The 10300-nt window shown below is 44.4% G+C and overlaps 1 protein-coding gene across 2 annotated transcripts; it reads right to left on the reverse strand.

The window, feature by feature from the left end:
* Nucleotides 1-3270: 3270 nt before the first annotated feature.
* Nucleotides 3271-10276, reverse strand: POLR3F (RNA polymerase III subunit F). Of its 2 annotated transcripts, none has more exons than XM_069008469.1 (9): nucleotides 10197-10276; nucleotides 9656-9773; nucleotides 8721-8788; nucleotides 8528-8595; nucleotides 8094-8206; nucleotides 7158-7301; nucleotides 5697-5768; nucleotides 4760-4951; nucleotides 3271-4187 (listed from the first exon to the last, which is right to left on the reverse strand). In XM_069008469.1, exons 1-9 carry the CDS (start codon nucleotides 10250-10252, stop codon nucleotides 4110-4112), a joined length of 909 nt encoding a protein of 302 aa, XP_068864570.1. In that variant the 5' UTR covers nucleotides 10253-10276; the 3' UTR covers nucleotides 3271-4109. The 2 variants fall into 2 exon arrangements, with proteins under 2 accessions (XP_068864570.1, XP_068864569.1); XM_069008468.1 differs by having other exon boundaries at nucleotides 5661-5768.
* Nucleotides 10277-10300: the final 24 nt, after the last annotated feature.

The raw sequence follows: 10300 nt of genomic DNA on the forward strand, positions 1-10300 counted from the left end.
GGGATATTCCTTATTCCTTACCATACAGTGTCATGCTGAACAGTTAAACTGGGAAGAGTTGGCTGCTGGTTTCCAGCCCACTGCTTGGGCACTCCTCGGGCAATGGTCAGCAGAGGAGGAGCAACTGTGTTGTTCATCACTTGTTTTATGTAATCTTTTGCCATTATTTTCCCTTCCTTTTCTGCCCTGTTAAACTGTCTTTATCCAAATCTATAGACTTTACCATTTATTCCAATTCTCTCCCCATCCCACTAGGGGGGAAGGGAATACCTGTGTGGTGTTTACCTGTCTGCTTGGTTAAACCAAAGCAGTTTGGAGGAGGAGCACAATCTTAAAGCTCTGTGTTTGTGGGCCAAATAACCCAAGTAAAAGCTTTCCCAAAAGCATCTCCTGGAAGAATCACAAGCTTGCTCAAAAAGTGGGAGAAAGAAAAACACCACATGCTGCCTACACAAGCCCCAACTTGATTTGTGTTTAACAGCTGAAAGAGAAGAGAGCTTTGAGCTCTGGTTCCTGTCCTCCCCACTCCCCAGAAGATCTCCCAAAGAATGAGCATAGTGCAATGACCAACTTTCTCACGTTGGAAGTGAACATTTTAAATGACAACTTGGACACCATCCACAGAGCTTGTCACAATACCTTTTAGCCTCCTCCAGACTGCAAGCTAAGCTGGGCTTAGCGTGGCTGAGGAGGGCCTGGCCATGCATTACTCACAGGTGAAATGACAGAAGTCCCAGCCAAGTGGAGCAAGAGGAGGGAAAGCTGGTCTGTCTGTGGCGGAGGAGAGCCCTGTTTGAGGTGTCTGTAGCCTGTTTCAAAGCATCAAGTGTTTAGCAGCAATAGGAGACCCAACTGCCTCCACTCACTGCAGTTTCTTCCCAAAATCTGCTCTGCACGTGGAGGCAAAAAAGAAACCAGTGTGGCTTAAGACCGAGCTTTTTGCTGTTGGAGCCCTGGGGGGAGCCATCCCGGGAAGAGACAGGAGATGGTGCTCTCTAACAGCACCAGGGGAACAATTACCCATCACACCTCACACGGACCAGTTACCATCAAAGTAAAAATTAAAAAAAAAACCCCAACCAACCAACCAAACCCAGAAAAAAACTAAACAGCCACTCAGCCACGGGGTAAATGTTTTCAATACCGAAGCTTCAAATTTGCCATTCATCCTAAGGTTTTAAACTTTGGTGTGTAAAGGCTACACATGCCAGGCAATATCTGCCAGCTGTACACTGTCAGTTCACAATGCAGCCAGCTACCATAGTCAATGTTGCTCTTGGAATTAAAAAGCAATTTTGCACTTGATTCCGTGTGAAAATGGCATCTGGGTGTCCCACCCACCAACTTGCCTTTGGACAGTTGGCTACTACTAGTGAGGGAACCACTCAAAAGAGGCTCATGGGTTGACAGCAGGATCAGGGCTCATGAAAACAAGGATGAGCTCTCTCCAGCTCGGAAGGATCTCATGGTCCTGCAGCAGCTGATCTCTGACCTCTTGTATGAGGCCTGCATAAATAAATGAGCAGATCATGCTTCCAATTTGTCATCCATGTTTTAAGGGATAACTCAGCTTTCTACACATAAGTGTTTTCATATTCACTACTGAGCTACTATAGTAGCTTCCTGAAAACATTACACTTCATACCAGTTTGAAATAGGGACAGCTTTGCCAGGGAGAAGATTGACAAAAGCAAGGACACTCTTAGTGCTACCTTTTAGCATTTACTCCCTTTTCAGATAAGAATTTCAGGCTGATAGATTAGCCAGGTTCATGAAGAACCGGAGTGACAGAAAGATCATTTTTCTCTGATTCATACAGAAATAGATCAGACAGTTTCCAGTCTTACAGATAGGAAATTGAAATTAGTTTTCCCTTATAGGCACTTTTTTCCTAATCTGAGAAGACTTGTTACAGCTTCAACACTAGGAAGTTTCAGATACCACAAAGGTCATCTAAGCCAGATAAACTCAATGCTAAAATTTAAAGTGCTTAATAAACCATCTGTCTTCTTCCTGAAGCTCCTCACTGAGGAGAAGCTTTCTCTCCTTTTTCTTACTGCCAATGAATGTGATTATAGAGCATAAAGTGACATACCTGCATGATAAAGTCCTGTTGTTTCCCTGGAAGTTATCTTCCAGCTGCAGTGGAGCACAAACATTGTGTTATCTCTGCAGCAGCAGGACTCAGGACCCCATTGTGTCAGATCCCCTTTGAAGACAGGAAGACAAAGTCAACCTCAGCCCCACATCTCAGTGAAATTACCTTTGGTTGAATAAAGGATGTCTGATCCAAGGCTCCCTCCAGGGAAGAGAGTAGCATTTTCCCCTTGGCTTCTCTGTGCTGAGTGGTTAAACGGGGCAGAGGAAGAACAAAGCTCCAATCAGTTCACCCCCACTCTCTCTTGTAAGAGCTTTTGTCAGAGTTCTTCTGTCTCTGTAGAGATATGCATCCCTTTCACCTGGAGACAACACTGCAGCAAAAGGAGAGCCTGCTGGGGGTGCTCACCTTGCTGACACACTCAAAGTCCTTCTATGGAGTTGCCAGCTTATCAGTACTCATTGTTTGCTCCAGTACACACCTAACTGCTCCCACACAAGGAGCCTTTGCCTCTGCATCCATACCCTCCCTGCATGAGACAGGAACCGTGGGCCTTTTTATTCTTTATACAGCACTTACCCCCATTAGCCTCTGTCCTCCATCCACGCTGTAAGAAGGGAAATGGAAATCAAGCAAGATTTGAACACTTTTACATGTGATCCAGACTGCTTTTAGAAAGTTCGAACTCCTGGACAGCATTGGAAATGCTGATGTAAAGTCTCTTACCCTTATGATGTAAACTGTTCCAAAATCTACATTAACCCTCTGTCAGGTTACCAGAGTGCTGCTAACTCATCCACAGAGGTGCTTTTCCATCACCCTCCCAACACAGTGTCCGAGAGGGCTTATCTTCAGCCAGGCACATTTGAAAGCCAGATGCAATGGGCCTTGTGTTGTGCTTGACCCCCTGATTGTTCCCCAGTGCTGGGAGACTGTTATGAAGATACTGAGCAACTGTGGAGAGATCCTGCCTGGACAGAGCCAGCTGAAGCCACAGGCAGCAAGTGGTACAGGGACCAGACTGTGCACAGCCCATGTGCACCCCACCCTGCCTGCTAGTGTGTCATTCCAGCCCTCTGCTGCTCTGGATGCTGGGAGAGCTGGCTGGACCACATATGCACAGTATTTATATTTATGAAAAAGGAATCACACAGAGAGTCACACTCAAGACAAAGACACATTTGCTAGTATACAGATAATCTATAAAATCTATAAAAATTTTCTCTGTATCACCAGACCAGAGGACCCCTTTCTGTTAGGGAAAACATATCTTCCCAGAACACATCGACTCAAAATTTCAGTAAAGATATCCATGTATGTGATGCAGCTGCAGAACACAGCACCAGAAAGTTGATGAGGAAAGAATAAATACAACAGATGCATCACCAGGCAGCAACACAGGAAATGAAGCACATATGTACATAAGAAAAATTAGGGTTTTAATGATAAATTAGGTAAGAAAGATAATAAACAATCAGTGAGTTCTATTTGACATATTCAGAATCTTTCCCACATCAGATTCTTAATCTTTAATTAGATGGAAGCTATCATGGGAGAAAAGTGTCAGCTTTAGAACTTAACCATCCATCAGCAGCATTTGTTTTCAGACTAAGTTTGGGATCTCTTTCTTGGTACCACTTGTTAGCAAGTTTTTCTGATCAGCTGTGAGGGCCTAATACGTGTTAAGACAAAAATGTCTCAACGTTGTTTGAACTTTATTTTGAACTGTTGCTTAGAATCAGTTTCAACATTAACCACCTTAGTTGCCACCTCCAATTTTGGTTCAAGATTGGGGATCTACATTTCCACTTCAGCCTTTATCTTCAGCACTGACTCCACTTCCAGTCCACTCCCAGGATAGTTGACACAACTGATACATTGCTGGCTTATGTATCATTGTCACTCCATGTCCTGAAGTTGCTCACAAATTTAGAAGGCCGCTTTTAAGAAAAGCAAGCTGTTTGTCACCTTAGCTGTGAAGCAAGAATCCAGTTTACAGTTTTCTTTCACTTTAAAACTCCAACCACTCTGTCATGTAAATACAGTTTGATGGAGAAATCTCACCACCTTCGTGACAATCATCAAAAACCTGCAAAAAAGAAAGCTCTGTGTCAGCAGAGTAATTACTTCCAGTTGGATCATGCTTGCTGTGTGTAACATGCTCCCATGTCTTCTGCTCCTTCCCCAGTAGGTCAGCATTAGTCTAACAGAGGCTAAAATCTAGGAAGCCTTACGGCAGCTCTGAGGGAGAAGAGAAGAACAGATCCCACCACAAAGGGACATGCTGGCAAGTTTTACCTTCATACCAGTTCACAGGAGGAAAGACCAAAAGCTAGACAGAAATAAGGTAGCTTGTTAAACACACAAGCAAACCTGAGATCACAATTCAGAACAGGCTACAGTTGACAGCATCCTTTCACATACAGTCCAGTAAAGAGACAGGCTGGAAGTGGGAAACACCTGACAGAGCAGGTGTTCAGACCAACTACAGAGTCTGCCTGTTACACCACAGCTAAGGCATCAGGGGCAGCTTTTAAGCCCAGTTGGCTTAGCCACGAGGCTGGCTCATGGGCAGAACCTGCAATGTGCCATCTGGCCATTGCAGGACTGTGTTCAGGAGCTGCATGCACCCACTAATGATACACAGAGTTAGTTACTCACAGGGCAGAGTCCACAGGGCGTCCTGACTAATCCCGTGGGCTGGATGAGAGGACTGACAGCTCTGTACAGCTTCATCTGCCCATCCACACTGCCCACTGTCCCCTCCTTGGCAGCAATAATGGTCATCTCCACTTTGCCATCATAGATCAGAGTATTCAAAATGGTCTCAATGTCTTCCATTGACAACTCTACCTAAGAAACAATTTGTGAAATAGATGTTAGGAAAGATGCATGCCAGTAAGTCCTCCAAGGACAAAGAGAGCAAACACCATGAGTAACAAATCCTTAAAGTTCTAACCTAGTCCAGAAAAAGACACCAGTCTCACTGGGAACTTTATGAAGTTGTGCAGATGCAAAAAGAAAAGCAAATACTAATAGCTCCTACCTCCTGAGCACTTTTGATTTGCACTAGCCAAAAAGAACTTCCCTATGCACCTGAGGTGTCTCCATCATCCTAGCATGATACAGTTCAAGTTTTGCAGGAAAATGATTGTAAAAGAAGAAAAATATAAGAGTGCTAAAGATATACTTATTGATGGTGACCAGTAATTGTGGGGTATTTTTCCCCTTCTATTTTTTTCCCTTGCCTAAAACTCCTTGAAGTACGTATGTAAACTTAAGAGAAATGATGAAATCTAAACCTGCTGAGACTGTTAACAAGGATGTGAATGCTAAGTCTTTTATAGACCTTTGAAAACCCACATGCACAAGCTATCTTGAAATCCCAGGCAGTATCAATGACCCTCCCCAAAAAGCAATGAAGCCACAGAGCTCACCTCCACCACACAAGCTGTAGGGTACTAAGACACTTATGAGACCTTCAGCAAGTTTGCAGTCCTCAGCTCCTAGAGCTAATCAGGCACTGACAATTTGAACAGTAGTGAGATGAACCTGCTCTGACCTTACTGATGCCCAGTTCACAGATGTATTTCCACACCTCGTGAGATGAGGCAAACGAGCTGTTCCTCTGTATCATGGGGTTCTGTTTGCTGTCTCGAGCTGCCTCTGCCTGAGAAAAAGCAAAGGTTAGTTACAGTCAGCACTCACTGCCAAGAGCTTCCTTCGTGGTTCAGTTTCAGGCAGACTCAAAAACACCACTTGTTTTCCATTTCTGGAACACATTTAGCATTTAAAGCCATGTCCTTAAGACTGGTGTATGCGAGACAATGCAGTGCACAATCAAATACAATTTTATAATAAATGACATAAAATTTAATAAGAATAATTCAGATTAGTATGAAGCAATACCAGCATCTGGCATTTTGTTGACCAAAAAAAAAGTTTCTGCTTACCTAGAGCCAGTTAAAACATATTGCAATGGAATAAACAAATGCTACAATCTGCAAATGGGACATTTTAGACTAGGAGCAATTGTCTTCTAGGCAGAACTAACTGACTGCTGCCTTATGCCCTCTTAGAAATGAGGTGCTCTGCAGAAAACACAGTGACATTTCGTAGATTTTTTAGTCCTGTGCTCTTTGCTGCCTAGTTTGTGTCTTAGTTTAAGACAACTGTACAGGGTGGAGACTCCAAAATTAGTTACCTCCCCTTTAGTTTTAACCAATGTCACCAATAAAGAGAGATGGGGGAAGGTATCAGTGAAAAAGTATCAGATAAGAGGTAACAGATAAAAGGTAACGGTCTCCACGGTTCCAGAACTTCCTCTTCCCACAAACAACAATCAGCAGGGGACAGGGACTAAACAAAACCTGGACAAATTATTTTTGACCAAAAGGCTCCAATGCTGCTTAAAACGCTGGAAAAAACTTCCCGGCAAGTTGCAGGTCCGCCTCTCCTCGCCAAACGGCAGGCGGCTGGAGAACTCATGGAGAGATGGTCTGACTCCTCCCCGGCTGTCCCGAGCAGCAGCGGGAAAAGGTACTGCGAAATTCCCCCTGGAGCAGGTTTAGATTGCAAAATGCTGCTTCTCGGGTTTCACCTTGGAGACCTGCCCCAGGCAACCTCCTCGGGAGGGGGAGAACAAAAGCGTTCCCCTCGTGTCCGTTTCCGTGTTTAAAGTGACCCTGCACCCCTGCTTCCAGGATAAAACACACCAGTTCCTCTTTCCCGGGTTGCTGGGTCTTAGGGACAGTAATAATCTTGGGCAGTCTGGCATTCAGAAGATAAGGAATACACAATTTTGGGTCACCTAGGACAGTTTGTCATTGGACCTTGGAGATGAAAGGCTTCCCTCCTCGTCGAGGGTGTAAAAATATCCATCGTTAAAATACAACACCATCACACTTGCTGTGACAAAAATAATAGTCCAGTACAGATTTGCCAATCTAGCTGCAATAATGGCCAACATCTATGGAAAACTTAAGCCTTGCCTGGCACCTATTTTATAAAGAAAACCATTACTTGCACAAAAGAAATGGCAGGCGACTTTGGCCCTCACCTTACTCTGCAGAAACTTAAAACACTGTTGATTTAACACCTCCACAAATTCAGACTCGAAGTCCTGGTCACTGTACCAGGCCCCACCAGTGACGGAGCGGTCGGGCTGCAGGTTGTACAGCATATAGACCTTCTTCTTGGATGCCTGTTGGAGGAAAATGTACAGCTCTCAACAGCTGAAAGCCCTCATAAGGAAGGAAGATTTAAACAGATGATCTGAAAAAGAGGTAGTTCATTACTCCTATACCTGTGGCACAGCAATCCACCTAAGTCAAGCTATCCTCAACCTGTTTGACCCTCAGGTAACACAGAGATAAAGAGAAGACCAACATCTCTCACAAGAACATGAAAAAGCTACTGCTTTTCTGTGTCCAACTTCTGTACCTCCATCTGGTTTACCAGACCCAGTGTGAACCAGAACACTGAAGGGAGTTTCTGGAGATGCAGGGCAGAGGACCCTTGCAGAGCCACTTGCAGCTAGGTAACCATATCAATAGTGCCACATAAAAGGCTGAGATTGCTTCAGTATCAGAAATACCAAATTGTGGCAGCAACACTGGGACCAACTGAGAAAAAATAATTATGGGCAAGTTGCTTATTTGGGTGGAGACTTGAGAGGAGAAAGGAGAAAAGAGTGGTAGAAAAGAGTTAACAAACAAAAGAGGAGAAGTCTTTTATGTAAAAGTCAGAAGAAGAGAGGGCAGGATCTGCAGACAGTAGGAGTGTGCATGTTTACAGACAGCAGAGAAGCTGATCTGTGGACCCAGTATCTGTTGCACCTCAAACCTGCACACTAAAGGCAGAGAAACACTGGTGCCCAGTCAAAGAGAAAGCTGGAGGCAAAATGAGGTTTCTCTGCTCCCAGTCCTCTGTTAAAAGCATACAAAGCATGCAGCAGATGTTTGAAATGGTTAAAAAAAAGTCACAAAATACTCACTGCCACAGATTTAACTGCTTTAATTAGTTTCTTGCTTTCCAAGTTTTTCAGTATCTTGTTAATCTCTGTTAAAGGCAGATTACTTTTGTATCTAATGTCTCTGCTCCAAATACCTGTTAAAAAACAGAGAAGTGAACAGAAATAAATAGAAGAAGCCACTTCTTTCCGTACATACTCACCCACCAAAAGTCACACCACAACACTGCTTTGAGTCACTTGCCTATCACAGGAGGGATCCAACCCCTCCCAGCAAAAGGGAAGGAATGGACAGAATGGATTGGGGAAAACTAACAGCTATGTGTAAGAGTGTAAGTGTGTATAACAGCATTAATATTTTATATCTGTATTGTCTGGGCAAGCATTTGTGACTTTGGACAGGAATGGTCCCACAAGTAAACAGAGTTAGCACCATTCACAACCATAATTTAAAGTACCTTTGTTGCCTGCATCCTCTATGATTTGGTAAACCAGCTTCTCTTGATTGTCAGAGCCTTTCATTTTACTGTGAAACAAGAAGACAGTCATCAGGATTTTTGAAAGGTCCAAAGTGTTAAAGAAGTTGGATTTGTTTTAAACTACAAACAAGAATTGTGTTCCAAATATATTTCCCACCAAACACAGGCTTACCTTGCATTTTGGGAATCTTTGATTCTGTATAGGAGACCTGCACTGCTCCTCAGAAGATCCAGTTGCCCCTAGGAGAGATGGGCACAATGCATTTACTTTCCTTCAAACAGCTTGTTTCAGAAGGTGTTTTAGAAGAATATTCTAAAATTCTACAATAAAAACCTTATTTAAGGCAAACTAAATAAAGAAAAATGAAAACTAACATTTCTAACCGCTGGAAACAATAACAGCCTTGAGGATTTTTTTTCCCCTGAAAAGTATCCACTTATCATCAGCTATCAGAAATAATAAACAGCTCCTGACCCTTCCCACACAATTCCTATTATTTCTCCTGACTTTCACATGGTACAAGGGACACCAAGTTTTTGTATACTTTGCTCTCAGTTTCCACCAAAGCACTTATTTGCATGGAAACTGAGAAATCACTGTCGAGATCTGGAACAATTCCAAGTTCCAGTAGCAAAGCTCCACTTTTTACTAAGTGGCCATCACTGGAAAGCTGCCAACTGTGATGGGCAGTGACTCTCAGAAGCAAATTACTGGCATCTCTCACACACACAAAGAGATTGTTCTGCTCTGCATGCTTGTGCCAGGCAAAATCCTTACTTCCTATTTTGAAGAGGCAAGCAATTAGACAAGCCTAAGAGTGTAAGTGTGCATAACAGCATTAACATTCACTCTTTCACTGCCAGTGGATCCTTTCCTATAGTTACGGCCTTGGTTCTTACAGATCTGGCATGTTTCATGTTTCACCTGTGTGCCAGCAGAGCAATCCACACGCTTGGGATTTCCTGAGGGGTTCAGAGGAGTCCATCACATGTGAGAGCATGGGCTAACATCCATCCTTTTCTCTACAGCTGACTAATTCCCCATCACTAACAGGCCTTGTGGTTATGCATGTGCAGAAGAAGATGAGGAAGGTGGGATCTCCCTACCATGGAGAGCAGCCTGTTGATGGCCACAGCTCTCTGCTGGGCTTCCATGTGAGGCATGTCATTCTGGATCACCTGGTCTGTGATGCCATGTGGGAACTGGTGGCACAGCTCAATAATCCTGCAAGAAGAGAGAAGCAACTTTAGAAGTCATGTTCTGTTGCATCCAAAACCAAATCCAAACAGTACTGGAGTCAGGATGGAAAAGAGTGACACGAGCAACTCAGGGGAAAAGTGTCCATCAGCTGCTTCTTGAGGGAACTCAGCACCTACTTGCTGTGCACCATTTCCCTTTCCAAGACTAGAAGAACACCCAACCCCCACTGTCCCCTGAGCACCTCCCAGCACAAAACTCTCAGTGTTCCCAACAACCCTCTCCTTCAGCACCTGTTTCCTGACCAACACTCGGGCGTCGAACCACCTCCCTCAGGCCTTCAAAGACAAGGCCCCGCCCCAAAACACGTCCCTGGCTTCCCTGCCGGCCTCCACACACCCACCCCGCCGCCCGGCAGCTTCCATGCCTGCCTCCGAGAGCCCCCAGCACCTGCTCTCGATGTCCATGGGGTCGGGCACCTCCGGCTTCACCTTCACCTCCGCCATAGCACGGCGGGCTCCGGCGCGGTGAGATGACGTCAGAGACGAGCGCCG

The sequence above is a fragment of the Aphelocoma coerulescens genome, chromosome 3 (assembly GCF_041296385.1).
Source record: "Aphelocoma coerulescens isolate FSJ_1873_10779 chromosome 3, UR_Acoe_1.0, whole genome shotgun sequence".
Classification (NCBI taxonomy): Eukaryota; Metazoa; Chordata; class Aves; order Passeriformes; family Corvidae; genus Aphelocoma; species Aphelocoma coerulescens.